The following is a 25,976-nucleotide window of genomic DNA, read 5'->3' on the forward strand; positions in this document are numbered from 1 at the left end:
TTCTTATCATTTATTTGCTGACATCCATATTTACTGCTCATTTAAAGCCTCTGAGATCCAGAAATTGGACTCTCTACTGAACTGCCTTGAGAAAATAAAACAATGGCTCGGCGCAAATTCCCTGCAGTTAAATTTGGATAAAACCAGGGTGCTGGTGGTTGCCCTGATGATGTTATTCCGGGGATTAAACACTATTTAGGTCTTTTGAGCTCATCTGCGAAATCGTGTTATCTTCAATAAAGAAATGTCATTTGAGTGTCATTCCAAGCAGCTAACCAAAAACTTTCTACCACTTGAGGAAGATTTCCAAATTCAGATCAATTGTTTAAAAATATGATCTTGAGTTGATTATTCATGCGTTTGTATCTTCTCGTTTGGACTACTGCAACAGTTTTTCCTGTCTAAACAAAAAGGAGCCATCCCGTCTGCAGCAGGTCCAGAATTTTGCAGCAAGGCTGCTGTCTCACTCAAACAGGAGGACTCACATTTCTCCTATTTTAAAGTCCCTTCATTAGCTCCCAGTGTTGTTTCGTTTCTATTTTAAAATCCTGGTGTTGACTTTTAGAGCTTTGCATAGCCAGGCTCCCTCCTACATTAGAGACCTGTTATGTCCCTACACTCCCGCTCGGAGCCTGAGGTCAGTGGATCAAATCCTTCTCAGGGTCCGTCGTACCCACTTTAAGACCTGACGAGATTGCTCTTTCCAGGCCATTACGCCGAGGCTCTAGAATGATCTTCCTTTGTCTCTTCGTTCGCTGGACTCTGTTGATGTTTTTAAGAGCAAACTTAAAACCCATCTGTTTCTCCAGGTATTCAAACCTTAGTAGTGAGAGGGCTCTTTTATGACCACTGTGTCTTAGTGCTATTTTATTGTTGTGTACAGTGTATTTTTCACCAAATTTTTATTTGTGTGCCTTTTGTGAAGCACTTTGTGACTTCCCTTGTCTGTGAAAGGTGCTGTATAAATAAACATTATTAACTGACTTACTTATCTACTTACAGTAGACATGGGCTTGATTCCCGGTCATACTACCTGTCTGTATCCTTGGACAAGACATGATATTTCACCTGCATTCTCCATTTCCACCCAGCTGTAAGTGAACACCAGCCTTGGCCTGGAGACAGAACCTGCATTGGACTGGCATCCTGTAGAGGGGGAGTTATAGACTCTCATCCATTTAATTCTGTTATCCAGGGATTAAGCAATGTGACCCATGGGCTTCAGGGCCTGTATACGTCTTACTACTACTTCTTTCCCGTAAAGCACATTTTTGTGCACATGTCCTTTGTTTCTTTTAAGTGAACAGCTGTAATGTGTCCTTTGCCCAGGTGTTGCCATATCTGGCTTCCAGGTGGATGCTGTGGATCAAGTAGTGCTAAACCTTCAGGATGAAGTGCAGCAGACCTGGCAACCTGGTGATCAAATTGTGATTTCCAGTACAGACTACTCAATGTACCAGGCAGAAGAGTTCACCCTGCTGCACTGCCCTCAGTGCACCAGCAGGCAGGTCAGGATACAAGGTAAGAAGGAGGGTCGCATAGTTGGTGAGAATGAGTTTGTTTTTCTTTGCTCCAAACTAAATGCCTATGTGCCCCATGTGGGTGTGGATGTTTACACTTTTCCCATATTGGCACACAATGACTGCATGCGATCAAGAGGCTCAAGGAGACTTGATTTCCTGTTTAGCTGTAATAATTACACTGGTGATAACGGTCTTGGATATATATAATCGAGTGATTCTGATTGGCCTGTTTCCATGTGCTCTTCAGATGTCATTCTCTTAGAATCTGTTAGTCTTTGCCCACTTATGGGATATGTTTCCTGATCTCAGCCTACTGCTGTCAACAAACTTCAAATCATTTCCTGGACAGAAGGGTGGATTCTGCATCTGTAGTTGTATGTTGTTGCTGTGAGAAAGGAAATGCAACTGGTGAAATCACGTGAATTATTTTTGGCATTTGTGACATGAGTGAGGGTACTTTCTGTGTAATGAAAGGGCTAATTACAACTTCAAATCAGAAAAAATAGAGACAATATGGAAAATTCAAAAATAAAAATTAATGTGAATATATTCACTCCTGTAATTCTTTAAGAGATGGGTGTTTTACTGGCATCCCTCACTAATCTCCTTCCAGTATGGTCACTCAGCTTTTGAGAACTGCATATTTGACAGACTTATCATACATCATACAGTGCCATACTCTTGTATTTCTTGTAAATGAAGTTAAAAAGTGACTTGAGAAATGTCCGTGTATCTGTCCCCTGACTCAAGTCTTTCTCAGTAAAACTTGCTGCAAAAGTTATGATTTAATCTTTATATTTAGAATGAAGTTGAAGTTGATCACACATCTTGTGTTCATAACCTCTCCAATGAAATACAAGTCGAATTAAATGTAAGGATCACTGAAGTTTTTTTCAATTATTATTATTTGCATTTTACATATTGTTCCAATTTTTTTCTACCTTACATATTTGTTTGAATCATTTTGCTTCTGTTTTTTCAATCAGTTTTGGGGTGTGGGAAGTAGTGTACTTGTTTGAATGTGTGCGGTCAGATATACTTCCTGTTCTTAGTAGCTGAAGCCCTGTAAGTCCCGCTTACATCTTATTTTGCTGAATACAATTTTAGTCTTGAAGTCTGGACTTGAACCACTTGCAAGATTTTCTTCAAATATGCACAACATTTTCATCTTGAAGTCTTTTTTTATTTATTTATTTATTTTTACCAATTTGCAATATATGACTAACGCCCTGTGTGTCTGGGTTCACCAGGGAGGCCTCAGTACAACCACGTCGGAGAAATAATTGATGGAGTCGACATGCGCGCCGAAGTGGCTCTGCTCTCCCGGAACATTCTTATTTATGGAGAAACGGAAAACTCCTGCTACGGAAACAACAGGTGCCAGTTCTACAACCATGACACCTATGGAGGCCACATTAAGGTGCGTTTTATGTTTGTCTGCATGCACAATTTTATAGGATAAGTCCCAGTGCAGACTCTTTATAGGGGTTGATTTGCTAAAGGATGCTGTGAACCCAGCCATGCACTACACAGTGATGCACTTCCACTTCATAAATGTATCAATGTAACGCTGAAGAATTGCAGAGTAACAGCATATACTCTAATATGGCATTTGCCCCAACAGTGGTCCGCTCTGTTAAATGAAGGAGGAGGACTGGTGCTGCACAGCAGGTTTGTCCCACCTGTGGTTAATGCAGAGCTCAGGAGTGATGAGGGGAAAAAAACAAGAGCAATTTTTATTACACTGAGCCTCTGAGATGCAGTTTTGTGTTGACAAGCAACATTTTGTTCCCACGCTTTGATAAGTTTGTGCACAAATGAGAAGAGTCTCCTCTATGCACTGAGCCAACATGAGCATGCATGTAGCATGACAGTTGTTATTATTGTGTGTTTATGTGGATAACAGCAAACACGGAAATACATTTATTGAGCGCAAAATTGATTTTGTTTGTTTGGAGAATTATTTAATGTGTATTTTCTGTCAGAGATATAATCAAACAGTTAGCATGGACTGTATGTTGTGTGCACTCACAATAACATTTCTAGCACTACACATTTTTTCTCTCTTCATGCACTTGCTGCAAACATGCTGCAGTACAGTTTTTCTGTGAATGAGCTGTCATACAGATTCATATCACATCACTGTGTTGTGTACGCCCATCTTACGTGTGCGTTTTTTTATTGTCACTTATTCTTAGGGCCCTATCAGGACAGTCAGTCTTTGATATTTATGCAGTGTATAATTGAGGGCAAAATAAGGTGCAGGGTGCAAAGGGGATTTATTTAGTTTGTTAATCATGGTTTTGTTTTGGGCATAACATGACTTAAATCAATCAGACTGTCATCTGCATTTGAATCCTGGGATATTACTTTTTTGATGGCGGACCATTTAGATTTTGTTTTGTTTTAGTTTTTTTGTGGAAAAGACAGACTATGTGCAAACCAAATGAATCTGCCAGGCATGCTGAGGTCCAGATAAAAACAGACTAAAAGCACGCAGCCATGCTGTGTTTTTCTTCAGTCTGACCTGGAACAGCTGCATTGGGTCCTCTCTCCAGGGTGTGAATGAAGAAATTGTGCGTAGTGCAACTTTTTTCCCTTGCACCACCACTAACAGCCTCTAGTGAAGTGGAGCAGAGATGGATTTTCATAGAACAAAATGATTAAATCTAGACTTGCATCTCTCATGTACAACCCCATTTCCAATGAAGTTGAGATGTTGTGTAAAATGTAAATAAAAACAGAATACAATGATTTGCAAATCTTAGATATTTAATGTTCAAACTGATAGACTTTTTTGTTTTTGTGCAAATATCTTCTCATTTTGAAATGGATGCCTGCAACATATTTCAAAAAAGTTGGGACGGAGCAACAAAAGACTGGAAGTTGATGAATGCTCAAAAAACACCTAATTGGAAACAGGTGAGTGTCATGATTGGGTATAAAAGGAGCATCCCCAAAAGGCTCAGCCGTTCACAAGCAAAGATGGGGCGAGGATCACCACTTTGTGAACAACTGCATGAAAAAATACTCCATCAGTTTAAGAACAATGTTTCTCAATGTTCAATTGCAAGGAATTTAGGGATTCCATCATCTACAGTCCATAATATATTCAGAAGATTCAGAGAATCTGGATAACTTTCTACACATAAACGACAAGGCTGAAAACCAACATTGAATGCCCATGACCTTCGATCCCTCAGGTGGCACTGCATGAAAAACTGACATCATTGTGTAAAGGATCTTACAGCGTGGGCTCAGGAACACTTCAGAAAACCATTGTCAGTTAACACAGTTCGTCGCTACAAGTGCAATTTAAAACTCTACCATGCAAAGCGAAAGCCATACATCAACAACATCCAGAAACACCGCCGCCTTCTCTGAGCCCGAGCTCATTTGAAATGGACATACGCAAAGTGGAAAAGTGCGCTGTGGTCTGATGAGTCCACATTTCAAATTGTTTTTGGAAATCATGGACATCGTGTCCTTTGGACAAAAGAGGAAAAAGGCCATCCAGATTGTTCAAAAGCCAGCATTTGTGATGGGATGGGGGTGTGTTAGTGCCCATGGCATGGGCAGCTTACACGTGTGATGGCACCATCAATGTTGAAAGGTACATCCAGGTTTTGGAGCAACACATGCTGCCATCCAAGCAACGTCTTTTTCAGGGACCACGAATATCTTGTCTTTGTGGTGTATTCAATTGAATATAGGTTGAAGAGGATTTGCAAATCATTGTATTCTGTTTCTATGTACATTTTACACAACATCCCTACTTCATTGGAATTGGGGTTGTACCTTCTGGTAACTGAAATTTCACTTTTTTTTTTCTTTTTTTTTTTTTTTTTAAAGAAAATCCTTCTCTGTGCCTCTGCACCATGAAGCTGTGTATGGTGCATCCAGAAATTATTCACAGCACTTCACATTTCCATATTTTATTTTACAGCCTTATTCCAAAGTGAATGAAATTAATTTTTTCCTCAAAATTCTACACATGGTCCCCCATAATGACATTGTGAAAAATGTTTTTTTTTTAGATTTTTGTAAATTTATTTAATATATACGAGGTCTGTTAGAAAAGTATCCGAGCTTTTTATTTTTTTCAAAAACCATATGGATTTGAATCATGTGTGATTGCATCAGCCAAGCTTGAACCTTCGTGCGCATGCATGAGTTTTTTCACGCCTGTCGGTTGCGTCAATCGCCTGTGAGCAGGCTTTGAGTGAGGAGTGGTCCACCCCTCTCATCTTTTTTTCCATTGTTTAGGAATGGCTCAGAGACTGCCGCTTTGCTTGATCAAAATTTTTTCAGAAAGTATGAGGCACATCCAAGTGGACACCATTCGAGAAATTCAGATGGTTTTCGATGAAAATTTTATGGGCTTTAGAGAGATTAAGGAGTGTTACTATCGCTTTAAGGACCGCCCACAGTGGCTGATGGCGCGCCGCGATCGACATTGCAGAACGACCATTTCATTTCTAAACGGAGGGCTGTATGGATCCGTGACCATCGTGTGCAATTTCTCTGGTTATCACAAGAGCTGGACATCAACCATTTTCTGGCAGATTTCACTTTTAACAAGAGATTTTGTCATGGAAAGCCGCGCGGAGGCTTCGCGTGTCACTACGGATTCGCTGATGAAGCGAGACAAAACCACTTCCGTTTTGGTCTCACAGGACGGCTTTGAGGTGGCTTTCAGACAGCTGTCGGTGGTTTTTCAGTCGTGTGATTATCTGAGAAATTGTGGATGAGCCTGGACATGCCAGAACATGTCCTGTGAGGCTTCATCACGGCGTTGCTTTGCGCCATGCGGCAGAAGGACCTTAGTCAGGGAGTTGACCAAGAACCTGATGGTCACTTTGTCAGAGCTCCAGCATTCTTCTGTAGAGAGAGGTGAACCTTCCAGAAGGACAACCATCTTGGCAGCAATTCGCCAATCAGGCCTGTATGGTAGAGTGGCCTGATGAAAGCCACTCCTTATTAAAAGGCACATGGCAGCCCACCTGGAGTTGCCAAAAGGCACCTGAAGGACTCTCAGACCATGACAAACAAAATTCTCTGGTCTGATAAGACAAAGATTGAACTTTCTGCTGTGAATGCCAGGTGTCATGTTTGGAGGAAATCAGGCACCATCCCTACAGTGAAATGTGGTGGCAGCATCATGCTTTGAAGATGTTTTTCAGCAGCAGGAAGTGAGAGACTAGTCAGGTTTGAAGGAAAGATGAATCCAGCAATGTACAGCCACATCCTGGATGAAAACCTGCTCCAGACCATTCTTGACCTCAGATTGGGGCAACAGTTTGTCTTTCAGCAGGACAATGACCCTAAGCACACAGTCAAGATATCAAAGGAGTGGCTTGATGACAGCTCTGTGAATGTCCTTGAGTGGCCCAGCCAGAGCCCAGACACGAATCCAACTGAACATCTCTGGAGAGATCTGAAAATGGCTGTGCACCGATGCTCCCCATCCAACCCGATGGAACTTGAGGTGCTGCAAAGAGGAATAGGCAAAACTGCCCAAAGATAGGTGTAGCATCATATTCAAGAAGACTTGAGACTATAATTTCTGCCAAAGGTGCACCAACAAAGTGTTGAGCAAAACATGTCAATACTTATGCACATGTGATCTTAGGGCCCCTTCACACATATTGTGAATTTGGTCAATGTGCGTATGAAGCAGGAATCGTATGCAAAACGTGTAGAATCGTAACTGCTTCTAATGCCTCGTAAATCTGTTGCTACAACTATTTGCGCACACCATCGGCTGAAAGACAGTGTGGGCTGTGCGAGCCCATCGAACCCTCTTGCGGCAGGTGTCGGCCAAATTCCAACTGACACGCACGAACATCTAATACTGCTCGCATGGCACTTAGAAAATGTGTGGCCATTTGTACTATTGGTACAACAACAGTCTGCAGACAATCACTGTCGAGCTGGCAGTGAAATTTGTCTAAGTGCCCCACGACTGCGAAGAATGCACATGTGGCATGCCAGAGTGTCTGCTTCCCCCACAACACATGTGCGTGTGTTTCGCGCACTCCCTCCCAACACATCTGTGTATGTGGTCTCACCACCCCCGCAGGCAAGTCATCTCTTGTGATCATGGAGTGACATCTTGGTCTGTGCGCTGACAGGACAAGGGGGTGGCTGACTGCCCACAGCTGTTGAGACATCTCCGGTCCTGGACATCACAGCTTCAGCACATGTCCCGTGTTTTGACGGACACACACGTGTGTGTGCTTGTGTGGAAATACATAAAAACATATATCACTTTTGTGAGGAGAGGAGAAATGGACCGTCAGTCCGTTTGGACATGCAGCAGGCGATCTAAATGTCACCTCTGACAGGACACACGTGTTGGGACGTGAGGGCTGTGAGCGGCACACTGCAGGACCAGGACAAACCAACAATATGTCAAATACGCCACTTTCAGTCACATATCAGCAGAAATACACCGTACCAAACGCCGTTTGATCAGTTATCACAGTGCTTTTTTTCTTTTTTTAGAAAATACATTTATCTGCTTGTTGATTTTAGCCATTTCACGCTCCTGTTACAAGACAGTGATTGCAGCGCAGTGGTAAAGTTTCCATCTAGTAATCAGAGCATGCGGGTTCGCATCCCGTGGCATTTTTTTTTCTTTTTATTTAGCCAGGGTTCTTAAACTGCTGGCTTCTGTATTGCGTCCCCTTTTATGTATTATTTATATCAACCCAGTGATATTCACTAATTATACAGCTGGTTTTTAATTTTATTTCCTCCACATCAGCGATGCAATGTGATGCACCTCGTCTCATGGAATACAGTGCTGATTGCAAAAAAAGCAAAGCAAACTGTGGTCCACCTGTTACATTCAGACATTTGGTCTTTTTTCACTAAACAAGTATGATGTAAACTGTGAACTGATTAAATGTATATCCTCTGTTTAGAATGACTTGTTTTTTTCTTTTTTTTCTGTAATTAAACCACTTTTTACAGAGAAGGTTGCAGTGCATAATGTCTTTGAAAATGCAATTCAGAGGCAGCGCAAACAGGCCTCATCAAAAAAATAAAAAAGGACAGGCGTCGTTGGTTTTGCCAGTGTTACTACTGGAATTTGTAATACTATTTTTATGTGTGCCACCTTGGTGTTTCAGAAGCAAAGTAGGCTCACCGCGTCATTTCTTAATTTTCCATATGCGCCGTGGCGAGGGCTTGGAATGGTAAGTCGATTGGCCCTGTCCCTCCGATATCCAAAAACTGAATGACATCAATATTCAGTTTTGGCATCCGTACACCTGAAGCTGATGTATGATCAGATGTGGCCCATCTCTGTAATTAGTTTCAAAACTGTTGATGTCAAAGGAATAATATTATGCTTCAGATCCACAAGGGTCTACGTATGGATCAGAGCTTCTCTTTCACTATAATGGGGTTAATAATGGCAAAGTGTTACTTTGATGGTGTATATGCACAGTAGCATTCCTTTGACTTGATGTAACTGGCCCTTTATGCCAAATAAGAATGAAACCTTTTTTTTTTCCCCTTTTCTGCATTAAGAGTTTCGTTACTATATTAGCTGTCACCAAGAACAACAGATTGACCAGAGTTGCACATTCTGCTTTTCTGCTTCCAATTTCATTGTCAAAATCATTTGGGGGGTGTGTGTGTGTGTGTATACACACACGCTGGCTAGCTAAGGGGAATGGCCAGTACCTCCTTAACAAGAACCAGACGGCCTGGATTATGCCATAGCCACAAAAAGGCCTCCTACAGAGCATTGTGTTTTGCATTTATATTGGATGCTGACATTCATATTGAACTTCATTTGCTCCCCGGTTCATTTGTGTCTTACAAGTGTGCATTGGTGTGTCCATTTTTCCATTGTTTCACATCTCCAGTGCATCAAAATTAACACTGGTGTTTTGGGGGATTTTTTTATTTTTTTGCCCATGTTTCACTCAGTCACTGGGGAATACAAGACCAGCAGTTCATGTCCCAGTCAGATCATAGTAGATAGCGCACTCCTAAACGTTTAAAGAGGCAAAGTGGGAAGACAGGCTGCCCTTGTGCTGTAATCTGAACTTTGTATTTGTCACTGTTTAACTTTTTAGTCGGTATCAAACATTCTTGTGAATGCAACAAATGTTAAACATTTGACATATCATAGGTATTCCTTCAGAAGTAGATGAGCTGACTACATTTTAGGGTTCCTTTGCACATAAATTTTCATATCACTGTGAGTAAAGTGATTATTTTTGTTGTTGTGAACATAACTCTACAACAATACATGGCACACACATGATATTCACACTAATGAATACCCTTTGGTGAGTTGACCAGGTGTTTATATTTTAGAATTGTTTGGTGCATATATCTGCTTATTGATAAGGATGAAGTGGTATTTTTTTTTCTCTGCAGTGTCATTAATTGAGAATGCTTTGAGTGAGAAGCTCAGTTAGGGTGAGAAGCTCGGTCATTCATGGGGAGCTCGGAGTAGAGCCTCTGCTCCTTCATGTTGAAAGGAGCCAGCTGAGGTGGTTCGGACATCTGGTAAGGATGCCCCCTGGGCACCTCCCTAGGGAGGTGTTCCAGGCATGTCCATCTGGGAGGAGACCCTGGGGAAGACCCAGGTCTAGGTGGAGAGATTATATCTCCACACTGGCCTGGGAACGCCTCTGGATCCACCAGTCAGAGGTGGTCAATGTAGCTGGGGAAAGGGAAGTCTGGGGTCCCCTGCTGGAGCTGTTGTCCCCACGACTCAATCCCGGATAAGTGGCTAAAGATGAGTGATGAGGATGAAGTGGTATATTTTTTTTCTCTTGCTCTCTCTGCAGTGACATTACTTGAGAATGCTTCGTGATGCAGATTTTATGATGAAAATAGGTTTACATTATGGTGAGGAAGAATATGACCTATGAAAAACCTACTAACTTGGGTGCTAATGTGTATAAAAGGAGCAAACGCATGAGCTGGTTCTGGCACACAACTCAAGAGGCCTTGCAATACCTTCACTTGTTATGCCTTGCTCTGCTCATAATCTACACAAACATTTCCTGCAAATTGGGAGGGCCATTTAAAATTCAGTTTCCCAGCTCTCCCCTTTCTTTGTGAATGCTGCCACTGCTGCATTAACATTACTGCCTGCTGTCAGCAACACCTAGACTCCAGTATCCATCTTTGGCCTGCTACTGGAGGAATAATTTGAATATCTTATCGTCACTCCCTAATATTGCACGTAATAATCTCCAGGGAGTGATGAGGTCGGAGCCCAAACACCAAACTCTGTCTGCTGCTGCCATAATAAAGTCATTCCAAGAGCCAGAACTCAAAAATGCTTGATGAATTATGTTGACACATGCCATGAAATATATGTGTTTGTGTGTGTAATATATAGGTATGTGCCCTAATTAGCCAGAATTTGTAAACACTGCATTTTTAGTTTTAAGTTCTCAGGTGCTTGAAACTCTGCAATGCCCCCACTTTCTATTTACAGTGTCTCATGTTTGCATATCTCTCCTGTGAGTTAACTTTCACTTTTTCACCTCCTCATCAGATCTTCGCGAACTTCTCATCAGTGCATCTATCGCATGTGGAGCTGAAGAATATGGGCCAGCAGGGAGAGAAAGGCAGCTACCCGCTTCACTTCCACATGTGTGGGGATGTGGACCAGAGGGGTGGCTACTATGAGCCCACCTTTGTGGATGGACTATCTATTCATCACTCCTTCTCTCGCTGTCTCACCATTCACGCCACAAACGGCCTGCTGGTTAGTGCTGAAGAAGCCTGTTGTCAGACAGATAACAGCTGTGGATAAGTAGACCTACATGTAGTATGTGTGGAAGCGGTGTGAGAGAGTTTGTTATAATGAATCCCATATGATGCTGGCTGTGGGTGTGTATCAATTACAAGCTCGACAATGGATTACAGGAATGGTTTAAGTCATCTGTTTCTTCATCTTATTTCTCTTCCTCCATCTTCTATCATCTCATCTTGTTTTGTCTTGTATTATTATTTGCTTTGAAGATTAATTGGAAAGACCTTTTAGTCTTAATCTTATGGTGGCCAAATATTATTACTGTTGTATGTAAAAGTTTGCGCACCCTTGATGATTTCCATGATTTTCCTTTATAAGTCATTGGTTGTTTGGATCAGCAATTTCAATTAAGAAAAAAGACATCAATATTTAGTAAATCCTCCTTTTGCAGAATTAACAGCCTCTAAACACTTCCTATAGCTTCCAATGAAAGTCTGGATTCTGGTTGAAGGTATTTTGGACCATTCGTCTTTACAGAACAGCTCAGGTTTGTTGGTTTCTGAGCATGGACAGCCCGCTTAAAATCAGACCACAGATTTTCAATAATATTCAGGTCTGGGGACTGAGATGGGCATTCCAGAACATTGTACTTGTTCCTCTGCATGAATGCCTTAGTAGATTTTGAGGAGTGTTTAGGGTTGTTGTCTTGTTGAAAGATCCAGCCCCGGCGCAACTTCAACTTTGTCACTGATTCATGAACATTGTTCTCAATAATCTGCTGATATTGACTGGAATCCATGTGACCCTCAACTTTAACAAGATTCTCAGTACCTGCACTGGCCACACAACCACACAGCATGATGGAATGCTGTGTTCTTTTTCAGCCATGCATACCACCCCTAATGGCCAAATAACTCAGTTTTAGTTTCATCAGTCCACAGCACCTTAGTCCAAAATTAAGCTGGCTTGTCCAAATGTGCTTTAGCTTTTACCTCAAGCGACTCTGTTTGTGGTGTGTACACAGAAAAGGCTTCCTCATCATACAGCATCTCTTTGTGCCTTGGGGCGACTTTGTCGTGAGTTGGCGCTATATAAATTAATAAATTGAAAATGAAATTGACAACTGCCCAAGAGCCCTTAGTGATTTTCCAGTCAGGCTGGGATTTGAACCGTGGATCTCCTGGTTTTAAGCCCAACGCTTTAACCACTAGACCATCACCTCCCCTGGTCCCTCTGAGATAGCTTTTTGTATCCTTCCATTAAACCATGATGTTGAACAATCTTTGTTTCATCTCATTTGAGAGTTGTTTAGAGGCTTCCATGTTGCCACTCATTAGAAAAGATGCAAAGAGGGGAAACATTTGCAAACGGCCACCTTAAGTGCTCTTTCTCATGATTGGATTCACCTGTGTAAGGAGGTCATGGGTCAGTGAGCTTACTAAACCAATTTTGTGTTCCAGTAATTAGTGCTAAATGTATTCAAATCAATAAAATGACAAGGGTGCCCAAATTTATTCACCTGCCTAATTTTATTTAAATAATTATTGCACACTTTCTGTAAATACTAGAAACTTCATTTCACTTCTCAATCAATGTGTTCGTCTGCTATATGATACATTTAACTGAAATTTCTGATCCAGATAATCAATTATTTATAAAGGACAATCATGAAAATTATCAGGGGTGCCCAAACTTTTGCATACAACTGTATAATCGTTGTTGCTGGATGGTTTCTATGAATTACTTTTTCATTGTGTCTTGTGGCGCAGGTGAAGGACACTGTTGGCTATGACACGTTGGGCCACTGTTTCTTCCTTGAGGATGGGATTGAACAGCGAAACACTTTCTACCATAACTTGGGATTGCTGACTCGACCTGGGACTTTGCTGCCCACTGACCGCAATGAGACTGTCTGCACCACCATCAAGGACAAAGTCTACCAGGGCTACACTCCCTCACCGAGCACAGAGTGCAAGTAAGCAATTAGGTCAAAGACCTTGCATGTCTCAAAGACAAATGAATTAAGACAAAATGGTAAATGCCAAACTGAATCTCAGCACCATCATCAAGGACAAAATCTTCATGGTTTGACAGTTTAAAGTAGTGCAGATAAAGTTGTGTTAGGATTGTGTACTTTATTTTGCTATTAAAATCAATGCCACAATTTAAAATCCATTGCTAGATGGAGTTTGGTAAGCATCAGCAGTCAGTGAATCCGTGGACAAAAATGTCGGACCTCTCTGACTTAAAAAAAACAAACAAACAAAACAAAACACCATAGCTAGAACCCTGGTTACATGTAATCAGTTGATAGGTTGGTTGTCATTTCACATCCAGCAAGGTGACACTGCAGGTCTTCAAAAGATAACAGACCACAGCGCTCGCTCTACCACGCTCCTCCCCTTTCTTGCCTTCCACACAGACTTCGGGTGGCACTTGAACTGCACCTGTACTGCAGTTGATTCTTCTTATTCTTACTGCAATTTGACAGCAATCTAAGTATTCGTACTGTGTTCAAACTACATTTGGACTGCATTTGTGGCCATGCAGATGTACTGTGCATGACTCGGTGCATCATTCCGGCTGATTCGGCTTGATTCCTGCTCATTCTTGCTTTTTCCACCATCATACATACAAAGAATTTACTGGAAGCATACCCGACACAGCAAATATTGCCATAATCTGATGCAGTCGGGAGGAAAAGAGGTGTGGCCAGCTCTGTCAGAACGCAGACAGACTGCTTCGTCCACATCTGTCAGATCGCATCCAAAATGTATGTAGACGACATAAATTGCTGTCAGATGCCCATAAAAGGCTCTGTAGGCTTCCCAAATTTCTGGATGACAAACAGAATGGAGTGCTGTGTTCCTCCCTTTGCACAGGACCTGTGCTGGACATCAAAGAACATCCAACGTATGGACCGGACTCACACCATATGTGTCCATCGGTCACTCACTCACTCCCATTCAATCACTCCTTTCCTCATCCTCTTTTCTCGCAGGCTCACTGACCTCACGTGCGTGTGTGTGTAAAAGTACTGTCATGAGGACTGCTCAGTGTGTCTGTGTGTTTTCATAATGAGCTGGTACGTGTGCGCACACATAGTGGCACACATAGCGGACACGCCCATGAGGAGGAATATTATTTGTACTGTAAGGTCCGTTATGGAAATAACAGCTTGTCCAGATCTGTAGCGCTGTGTGCTGTGCCACACATTGACCCACAGTGGACATGGTGCTTTCAGTTTGTTCGAGCTGTGTTCACATCGCCTGCACATGGATGGTTGCGAGCCACATATCAATGATCAACAGTTCCTTTGTGCTCCAGCGGGGGGGGGGGTGGACATTATTATACGTGGCACTGCACATCATACCTGCAGGCACACAGTGCCAGCTCATATGCGCTCAAATCGTTGCGGTTTTGCTGCCATTGGAATACATAAATTGCACTTAGATGGTTCTCAGATAACACATGGACCGACGTCAGACGGGTGCACCATCTCGACCGTGCCCAGAGAATTATGAACATGTGCATTACACTCGGGGCGGTCGGCTGATTTTGACCAAGTGTGTGGACCTCCGCAGGTGGCTGTCAGAACGTTTTGGAGCTGAAATCCGACATCTTTCGGAGGAGCACTAATTCATAAGCCCGATGCCACTCTGTGTGATTCTGGCTATGTGTGATGGCGGTATAAGTGTGACAGGGCCCAATGTTCTCACCCAATGTTCTCATCACTTATCGTACTTGTGTATGGGCTGGGATCTTATTTCGGTTTTTACACATTCTCAGTATGTCATACCTAGCAGCCAGATCAACAAAATCAGAGTGCTTCTGAAAATCAATTAGACTGTGATTTAAAATATTGTTAAATGAGATGGTTGACTGCTTCGCCGTGACTGCCGACTGTTTTGTTTGCTAAATAGCAAGTAACTTGGACTGTATCCAGTTCCTTGCAAGCACATTATATTCCTCAGCACAGAGAGCAATGTAATAACCCTGTAGTTGTTGCTGCTTCAACGTTACTATATATTTCTTTGTTCGCTATGTATTTTAAGGAGTGTCAGGCAGACAGTGCACAAATGAAGGATTATGGTAAGCCTTTATTTTTGTGTGCCAGGGAGTCCATGAACAGCGTGTGTGCTGAAACAAATGAACTGTCCGAGCATGGTCAGACTGAATATCCTGTGAGGAGCTAATGTGTTGCTAGCCACACAACTCTGCATCCAATTTTCACACTGTGCACAGAAAAAATATTAATCCCAAAAATTAAGAAGAGTTTGCTTGCTTGCAGTCAGACAGAAATGCAGCCGTTGTAAGTTTTGCGAGGGATGAAATGATGTTGGCCATTCAAGCGCAATCTGGCCAAATATAGCATGCTGTGTTTAAGTACCTATCTTGGGTTCTTGTTCACAAGTAGCGTTAAGTTGGAGTGTGAGATCGATAGACTGATTGAGGCAGCATCTGATGTTTTACGAATGCTGTCATGGTGAAGAAGGAGCTGAGGTAGAAGGCGAGACTCTGAATTTACCAGTTTACTCTTCTCTCCTCACTTATGATTATGAACTTTGGGTAATGACCAAAAGAATAAGCTCGTGGATACAAGGGGCGGAAATGAGATTGCTCCATTGGGTGTCTGGGCTTACACTCCTCGGCAGGGTGAGAAGCTAGTCTATCCTGGAGGGACTTGGAGTAGAGCTGCTGCTTCTTTGCTTTGAAAGGAACCAAATGAGGTTGTTCAGGCATCTGCTGGGGATGCCCCCTGATCGACTCCCTAGGGAGGTCTTCCAGGCACATCCAACTGGGTCGAGGTCCTGGAGAAGACCGAAGACACGCTGGAGGGATTATATTTCCCCGCTGGCTTTAGAACACCTCAGGATCACCTGAGAAGAGTTAGAGGACTTGGCCAAGGATAAGGAAGTGTGGCATGAACTGCTTGGTCTCTTCCACCATGACCTGAATAAGTGGAAGAAAAATGAATGAATGAATGAACAGCAACAACGACAACAGAAAAGTTTTCCTTAATTTTCCCAATCTGAGGTATTCTGAATGCGGCCAAGCAACAGCTGCTTGTTAAAGTCAGCTGAGGTGCAGTGATACTCTGCCTGATACTGTAAATTGGTAACATTAGTAATAAGAAATAATTAAAAAGTAGTAATCAGTTTATTATCTAATTTATGAGCAGACATTGTAGAGTGTAAAGAATCAAACTATGTACAAAGTTCAACCCCCCCCCCCCCCCCCCCATTTCATTGTGATGCATTTGCGTAACATCCTTATTTTTCTTGTTAATCTGCTGTCGCTCAACTCTGCAGGAGATGTTCATCAACCTGCCAAGATGATTGGACTTATACAGCTCTTCAGATATGCCAGCCCAGTGGGAAAGTACATCAGTTATCTGTCAGGAGTACAAATGACCTCATGTGTTGTCTTTATTTTAAATATAATTGAGCCAGTGTCATATATATGGTTCATCAGAATATTACACTCAGTTTTGGATTTTCCCCAATGAGCTCAAGTGAGACAGTTGATGCAGGAAAACTGTCACTACAACTGCCCAGTTAATGAGTCATGGAGAACATGAACCTAAGATTCTGTAGCATATCAGCTCCTTCTTTTGTTCAGATCAGATGAACCAAATGGCTGTTGTGAAAGCATCCTAAAGAAATGTATAATGTGTAGCTTTCCATAATAGCTGTAATCCACAGACTTGGGCATGTACATTTTGAAAATAGTAATAAAGGGCACTAAAATTTTATTACGGGCTACCATCAGCTGTATGATCCTTAAACAAACAGGTGACCAATTATTACCGCCATTTAAAAATATGTACATGGCAGACTAGGTCTCAACGCATAGAGAATACACACAGTACACTGAGAAAAGACAGAGGTTCCATGGTGGAGAGATAATAGGAGTTGGAGTGTGAGAAAAAGGGAGTTTTATCCATGCAATAACAACCTCTCCTCTCCATGGGATGCTTTTATGTCAAAGCAGGAGAAAGAAAAGTGCCTCTGAGGGAAGCAGGAAGGTCGGTTTCCAGGAGCGTTTCTGTGTGTGTTGGCAGAGCTTTTCCTCCTGTCTTGAGTTTATGTTGGAAAGGTGTCTTACAATATGTTGAAAAATTTGAAAGATCTCTGTATTCTTTGATGTCTGTCTTCTTTTTATTAGTCTTAATCTCTTTGTACCGATGTTAATATGTTTTTCTTGTACATGTGTTTGTGTGTGGTTTTGTTTTGTGTGTGCTATGTGTGGGTGGGGTGTGTTACAGGGCAGTTTCCACATTCTGGATCGCCAACCCAAACAACAACCTCATCAGCAATGCAGCTGCTGGTTCTCAGGTAATATTGGTTTTAATAGACAAATGCTTTGAACAAATGATTATTACAAAAATGGCAAACGGCCAACAAGAAAAGCCTTTGATATATGAAGTGGAACATGCTGCATGAAGCTTTAGGGGCTTAAGCGTTCTTCTTGAACTTTACATAATGAAAATGAAAGATTTTCATGCTCTTACCAGAGTGATCCATCAATAAAATGGGATTTAAAAGGCATTTATGTCTTGAGCACTGAAGAGACCTTTGAAATATATATATATATATATATATATATATATATATATATATATATATATATATATATATATATATATATATATATATATATATATATAAAGAGGATGACTTCACATTGTTGTTCCATTTTCATTTTGACACAAGTGTAGCGGTTGCACTCTACGTTGTGTTGTTATGACCCCGCCCATTCGCTCCCCTCGGGACGCGAACTCACGATCTCTGGCATGGGATTCGGACTCTCTAACCAGAAGGCTAAAATCCAGGGCTCTGGCCTTGTGACCAGAGAATCCTTTTTTTTTTTTTTTTTTTGAGCTGTTGGGAGTGAGGTTTACTAACTACATCTACACAGCGACACCTGCTGGCCTCCATTACACTCACCCCCTAAACTCACTCCCATCCGGGTACACGGCACCATTGTAGCGGTTGCACTCTATGTTGTGTTGTTATGACTCCGCCCATTCGCTCCCCTCGGATGCGAACTCACGAACTCCGGCATGGGAGTCGGACTCTCTAACCAGAAGGCTAAAACCCAGGGCTCTGGCCTAGTGACCAGAGAATCCTTTTTTTTTTTTTTGAGCTGTTGGGAGTGAGGTTTACTAACTACATCTGCACAGCGACACCTGCTGGCCTCATTTACACAAGCAGTGTGAAGGCCACTGAAGAAAGAAAGCTGTGCAGTGTATCTTCAGTAGTTGCATTCATTGTTGTTTGGGCTGTTTGTGTGCATCTGGTGAACCACAAACATTTCATGATCTCATATGAACTCCTTTTTCTGCATAATGACTTTAATTTAAAAACCTGAAACATAAATATTTGGCAAAATTGGCAAGCTTAAAATACAATTGAAAATGGCAAGAAAAGTTGATTCACGTCTGATTTATTTCCCCCTCTGGGTACCTCAACCAGCCAGTAGGAGGTGGAATGACTTTGCCATCTTAAAAATTGGAAGTAAATAAATTGTAAACTGTACTGATGTTTAAAGGGTAATTCCACCAAACAACAAAATAAAGTTGGTAGACAGCCGGACAGACATGCATCTGAACAATTGTAATGAGCTTCCTTGATAATCATAAAACAGTAGGATGCTTTAAGCACATAAAAAGTTTAAATTTTATGGCTTTAAATTGGCATTAGGCACACTTTCAAAGCAATTATACTGTATTCTAATGCACATCATGGCAAGGATGAATATAGTCTGTAATTACAAGGAGAGTGATCCAGTCTTTGTGTTGTTGCCTCTGTAGACCACCAAAATGGAGTTGAAATGAAACAGTCATTATGTGCTCATAGTGGAGACTTTTGTCTTTTTTTAATTTACTATGTTTACAAAAATATTGCATTAGCCATTTAGGAATTACAGCCAAATTAATTTATTTATATAGTGCCATTATCACAACAAAGTTGCCCCAAGGAGCTTTACATGGGTAACGTCTAACCTTACCAACCCCCTTGAGTAAGTTCACAAGTGACAATGATGAGGAAAAACTCCTTCTGGTGTTTCTGAAGAAGAAGAAAAAGAAGAAACCTCAAACAGACTAGACTCAAAGGGGTACCTCACTGCTTAGGCCATTCTAACAGTAACAGAGGTAAAATACACAATGTAAAAACAAAAAGTCATCAAGCATGCAAAACAGAAAACCGTACAGTTTCTAGTTAATTTATATAAAAAAAAAATGTCCTTCTATTTTCAGAGTAATTGGGACAAATATAATATTATTGTTCATACAGGGTGTCACTTTTACAGCCAGTTTTCTTTCAGCAAGTTAAATTAGTGGACAGATGCATGAACATTACCAAATCACTGAATATGTTTTGGACTTCATCCACATGAATCATTAACAAGTACAAACATCCGCTTGAATCATTAACAAGTGCAAATAGTATGGTACTGTATGGTAAATCTCAAAAACTGTGAGATCATCAAAGATGGAGACAAGTGAGGGAAGCTAAGAGACAGACTGATTGGAGAGATGGGTATAGTACAACTTTTCTCTGTTCCATCATCACTGCTTCACGGTGGAGTGGATCAGAAAAGGACTTTAATGCAAAAAAAAAAACTGAATGAGGCACAGGTTTTCAATGTGCCTTCTGACAAACTGTAGCTGGAATTTCAAAGAAAATGCTTTTTGGTTCCGTTCCACCATGAAGCTATGTAGCTGGTGATGTAATAGGCAAAAGTTGCACTATGCACCATTTCTCCAGTTGCTGTGGGTGTCTTGGTGACACCCCTCACTAGTCTGTTTTGTTTGGTCACCCAGTTCTGAGAACTGTGTATTCCAGACAGATTTATCATGTACTGTCATACTATTTATACAGTTTTTTTTTAATGATTGATGTAAAATAAGTCCAAGACATACATATTCAATGACTTAGAAATGTTCATGTATACATTCACTGACTTGTCAAAAGAAAGCTGGCTGTAAAATGTTGTTGTGGGGTTTTTTTTGTTGTTTGTTTTGTTTAAATCAACAATTATCCTTATGTTTAATTTATCCAGGGCTTATACTGTTAAACATTTTTTAAATAAAGTTAACAGTCTGCACTACAAGCCCATCTTGATTGTTTAATTTCAACTCCATTGTGGTGCCCCACAGATGCAGTATTACAAAAAAATGTATTAGTGTCTTGTGGAGCTGACATCATTACAAGAAATCCAAGATATTGGCCAAAGAGTAGAAGAGAGATTTGTCCAAATGTTCATATGACTCATATCAGGCCAGTTGTGGTACTAACATAATATCAAATTTGAAAGAAGTCCAGTAAGCGGTATCTTATTTCTTGCTATGAAATGCGAGTGGTTTTAAAATCCCCCCATGTGGGTCTCTCACTCAGTGGTGGATAACAAAAGGGTAAATTTTTTGAAGAACATAAGCTGTCATCAGACAGAAAAGAGAGCCAGAATAGTTAATCTGTAATAAGCAAAATGTTTGGTGCATTTGAGTTATTCTGCTCTACTTTTTGAGAAAATTATATTCTGCTCCATATTATCAGTTTAGCTGGCAGATATGTGTAGGAACTTCAGTAACTGTTGGTGATGCCACAAATGGTATATTCTGTGAGCATGCAAACATAATGTTTATTTTTGATAGATTGAACTAAACAAAATGATTACCGGATTTTCCTGGAAACAAAATCATGATTCATGACCACAAATTTTCTTGCACTTGAATTGAGAAATGCACCATTAAACTGCCTTTTCTTTTTAAAAATCGAGAGGGTAGAAACTTCCTAACAGATCTTGATTACTTTCAGCATGCGCTTAAAACTGAATCGGGTTACACTTAGTGTTCTTTAAACAAGTGATCGGCATCGCATCACTATTTTGAGCTTTTCTTCATGTCGGCTCCAGATAAAATCGAATTGTCAATTATGCTCACTTCAAGCAAATAAATGTGAATAAATGTCTTCATCAAACATCAAAGAGTGCTGTGTAATGGCAGAAAAAAACTGCACTGTAAAAATACACACGAACAGACATTCATCATGTCTGTGTGTGTGCAAATGAAGGGACGTTCATGTCTGTGCATGCGCAAATGAAGAGACATTCTTGTCTATGTGCGCACAAAAGAATGGACGTTCATGTCTGTGTGTGCATGTAAATGAACAGACGTTCATTTTCACAGTAGAGTAACATCAGGAAACAGATAAATGCTGCTGTGAGCTGTTTTAACACTGAACTTACCATAGGTTTGCATTGGACTGCTCTGTCACTTTGGGAAATGTTACACATAGAGTCAAACAGAGATCAGCGTTGGGCTCAAAAAGTCTGTAAAAGGTCTTTGTGATAATCCACCATTAATTATTAAACAAGGAAGCGGAAATGTCACAAATAGTTGACTGCGCTTTTGAAAGAGACTCAAATAAAATGGTCTGTCCTCTGGATGGCTGCGGGGCTCTTTTCATGGATCCTCCCAGCTATGGACCTGCAGGGACCACATTTTGTGATCAGAGGGAGAAACCACCTGCGAAGCTGCTCACCGGTCTGTGTTGTCACCTGGTGGGAGAGGGGTAGGGCGACGGAGGGACTGCTCCCTCAGCCACATCGTGAGGTCAGCCCCACTTCTCAGCAAAACGTACGGTGTGGCATGGTGAAAAATCTGTCTCAAGATGCCTTTTTCAGGAAGGGGATGTTGAATATCAGGAACCACCAGAATAAGTTCTTTGTTCTAAAGAAATATCATACCATGTTTTTTTTACTTTATTTTATTTTTTTTTTTATTTGGAGGAAGCCTTATTTGAAAGTACAAGGACAGCTCTTTTAACAACAAGAAGAAAATGAATGTCAAGTTTATTTTACAAATATACTAAAATAGTAGTTTAAATTACATTTAAATTATGTTGTACTTTCACCTCACATATGATCGTCGGTATGGCTTAAAGAAGCGGTTTGCATTTGTAACAAAATCATTAACTGGCTCTTAGCTGCTCATGGCTAAAGCAGTGTTTGTGTTGTAAATATATAAATTATACACAGGGTTTTTAAATGCTTCATTGCATGGTATGTTCATCTCACATATGATTGTCTGTTCAGTGGCTTTCATTTTGTGCTCTCATAGCGGCATTAATTAGCTCATTAGCTGTGCTCCTTTACGCTATGTCTGCCTTTATAAATGAATAATATGGTGATTAAATCCATTTTACTTCTTGCATGAAGTGATGTGACTTGTACTCCAGTGTGACTTATGTATATATATTTTTTCTTTCTCTCTCTCTTAAAGAGACATTTTTGAACCAGTGCAACTTATACTTCAGAAAATACGGTAAACTTTTATGGTACAAAGTATTCAGTACATCATGAAGAGATTCCTGCATTTTTCCTTCTCCCTCAGATTTCTCTAGGGTTTGGACCCTGTGGTTAAAGTATGTACTTAATTCTTGGCAGAGGTATATAGTCTCAGGGCACTTGTAGTTTTTCATTGAAAGGACTTTTGAAATAATGCAGTTTTGGTCATGGAAATGATGGACTTTAAATCTGTAAGACCATATCAAATGCATAAATATGGCATTGGTCTGTATAGTACTTTATACATTTCCTTTTATGTGTTTAGTTCTTGTTGCTGAACAGCTGCACAAAGTATGATGATTACTTGTCCTATTGTATTCATTTTTTCACCTTCTGAAACCTCCCTTCTGTTCCAGGATGCTGGCATATGGTTTGTGTTCCACAGCTCTTCCACCGGAGACTCTCATGGACTGGTACCAGAGACCAAGGCAGAGCTCACTCCTCTGGGGATTTTCTACAACAACCGCGTGCACTCCAACTTTAAGGTGTGTTTTGCTGCTGCTTGAGTGATTTGCACACTTCAGAGCAGCCATCTCAATGTGGGCTAAGTGAAGGAATTCCCCAGAACCTAATATTCATTTTACATGCACATATCGCAGTACATCACTGCATTCCAGAGTGAGCTTGTTATTTTTTATATTGGTGCTGTAGGTTGAAGTTAGTATAGGCATTCATTGCCAAACCTCTTGGTGTTGTCTCTTTCTGCCTCTGTGTTTGACAACTCAGATACAGGATATTTTAGTTTTAAGGCATTGCACATAATTCTCTGCTTACTGACTTGGTTTCTTTCCCAACTGTGACACACACGCACATGCTCACACACAAACATAGACTGTACAATAGTGGCCTGTTTTGTAATGACACAAGTCGGGCAGGTGAACTGTAAGTTCTTTGTCCAGCCTGACCACAGCAGGCTCTCTTATAGATGAACCAGCCTTCGAGTTTAAGGATAAACCTCGTTTTTACCACTTGACCGACTCACAGCACAGCTTTCCAAAGACATGAAACGCACTGTTTGTATAGTCCAAATTTAAGCCAAACAAAGCAAACTCACTAATTCATATGGAACTGTTGATCACTTTTCCTTTTTGTGTTATACTGTACAACATTAATTATTTACATCATGGCAGAAAAATTTGAGAACAATCTTTCTCCTGTCACGTTTTCTGGCTTAGGGCGAGAACTTTTTCAAGTTCCCCTGTAGGTTCAGGTTCAGGTAACTTTATTTGTACCCGTAGGTAGATTTGGCTTGCAGCAAACAGAAAACAGAAAAAAGGTGTCCATGTTAGTCAACACAACGACACAATAAAAAACACTAAAAATACTAACAAAGAACATACACAAAACAAATTAACAAACACCACCAAGGACTCACAAACTTAAAACCACTAAAAAGATGGTCAGCTTAAAACTAGTGTGCAAAGGGCAAATAAATAAGTATATAAATATCTAAATATAACCATTTGCAAACCTACTAAGATTTGTTCAGGTGCACAGTTGCTGCTGGGACAAAACTACTCCTGTAGCGTTTTGTTCTACACCTTAGGACTCTAAACCTACGGCCAGAAGGTAAAAGCTGAAATTCATTAGCCAGGGGGTGGGAGTCATCAACTGTAATGCAGTTGTAGTTGTAGTCTTTTAGTGTGTAGGTCCAGCAGAAACCAGCATCCCCTGTTGGATCAAAACCATATTTTTTTAGTGGTCATGTTTTTCCTCATCTTAGGCGGGGCTTTTCCTTGATAAAGGAGTGAAGACTACCAATGCCAGTGCTGCTGATCCACGAGAATACCTGTGTCTGGACAATAATGCCAGGTGTGTACATACTGTTTGCGCAAACATGTTAAACTCTGTTCAAATTAGAGTGTTAAAAACATTGGTTGGTAAATGTGTTGTGATGTACATCTGATTTTTAAGTTTTTGCTTATACATTATACAGCTATGCACCTTTGGAAGGCCTATGGTAGATAACTACATCCATGATGGTGTACCATTGCAGTCTGTAAATATTCAGGGATTTGTGGCTTACTAATATATTTGTGTTATGCTGCCACTTTGACCTTAGCTGAATTAACAATTTAGAGTTTTCTGTTGTGCCATGTATCTGTTCTGGTCAGTAACGAAGGATAGATGGATGTCTTTCTAATGTCTGGGCTGCTGTGTTTTATTGGAGGGTCTGTCAGATTTGTGTTGACAGAGAAAACAAAGCTTCGCAGATAGTTTCCTCTTGCAGCTCCCTACCCAAATACAGTCCCGAGCAAGACGGAAAAATCTTTCCTGTTTAGTGAGTCTGCTATCCGTGCTGTGTGTGAGTGGCTTGGCGAGTCTTGAGTGTGGGTTTATGTGTGGGGGGGGGGGGAATATGTTGGGCGGGAGCTTAAATTGTGAAAAAAATTTGCTTAGTGATAATCATACATGAGGCACATAGTGATTCATTAAAGACGACAAAGGATCTTTATTGTCATTGTACACACAATGAAATTTGTCTTAATTTCAGTTAGACACAAACCAGTCTGTAGCACAGTGGGCAGCCAGAGTCCGGTACATACCCTGATGAGGATGTTTTGATGGAAGCCCATGTGTGTGTGTTCACCAGCACATGCAACTGATCTTATGGTGGTCATCTGACAGCACCTCCCTGAAAGTACACACTATGTTCAACATGTTATAATGTATGCACTTGCAAGTATGTTTACACTTACCATCTGTGCCATTAACTTTTCCTTTGTTGGATTACTTTTATAATCCAGATTCTGTGGGTCATAGAAGACTGTTACTTTAGTTGTGGAGCGTTCAGAAAAGTTAAGACCAGAAAAGTGACTTCTTGTAATCAGATAGCAGTCATGTAGCTTTTTTCAATGGGTGTAAAGGGTTAAAAAAATGTATATTTTGCATGTCTGTGATTTGGCTGGTATAGTGGCATCGTGGTTAGCACTTTTGCCTCACAGCAAGAAGGTTGTGGGATCACTTCCCACCTGAGCCTTTCTGTGTGGAGTTTGCATGTTCTACTCGTGTTCGCATGGGTTTTCTCTGGATGCTCCGGCTTCCTCCCACATCCACAGACATGCAGGTTAGGTGGATTGGAAACTTTAAATTGATGGGTGGGTGTAGGTGTGACTGTTTGTTTGTCTATACTGGCATCCTGTCCAGATTGTACTGTGCCTCTCGCCCTGTGTCTGCTGGGATAGGCTCCAGCACCCCCCGACCCTTAATTGGAATAAGCGGGTATACAAAATTAATGTGTGTCTGTGACTTCTTCCACAGTAATTAATATAATCTCCAGTAAAAGGTGTTTATTATTTTATGTTGTTGGTATGATGTCAAAGCTGCGTACGGCTCATGTTTCACATTTTTTGGGTGGGGCG

At 40.9% G+C, this 25,976-nt stretch overlaps 1 protein-coding gene across 2 annotated transcripts in view; it reads left to right on the top strand.

The window, feature by feature from the left end:
• The window catches only part of cemip2 (cell migration inducing hyaluronidase 2), a 107,495-nt gene that overhangs the window by 54,504 nt on the left and 27,015 nt on the right, over nucleotides 1-25,976 (top strand). For both annotated transcript variants that reach the window (XM_034170005.1, XM_034170006.1), the window contains 7 exons: nucleotides 1,330-1,521; nucleotides 2,774-2,943; nucleotides 11,059-11,271; nucleotides 13,029-13,234; nucleotides 17,528-17,597; nucleotides 22,971-23,099; nucleotides 24,338-24,426. In XM_034170005.1, coding sequence (XP_034025896.1) covers nucleotides 1,330-1,521; nucleotides 2,774-2,943; nucleotides 11,059-11,271; nucleotides 13,029-13,234; nucleotides 17,528-17,597; nucleotides 22,971-23,099; nucleotides 24,338-24,426 — 1,069 coding nt within the window. The remainder of the gene's footprint in view (nucleotides 1-1,329; nucleotides 1,522-2,773; nucleotides 2,944-11,058; nucleotides 11,272-13,028; nucleotides 13,235-17,527; nucleotides 17,598-22,970; nucleotides 23,100-24,337; nucleotides 24,427-25,976) is intronic.

Source organism: Thalassophryne amazonica, chromosome 5 (assembly GCF_902500255.1).
Source record: "Thalassophryne amazonica chromosome 5, fThaAma1.1, whole genome shotgun sequence".
NCBI classification, from domain to species: domain Eukaryota; kingdom Metazoa; phylum Chordata; class Actinopteri; order Batrachoidiformes; family Batrachoididae; genus Thalassophryne; species Thalassophryne amazonica.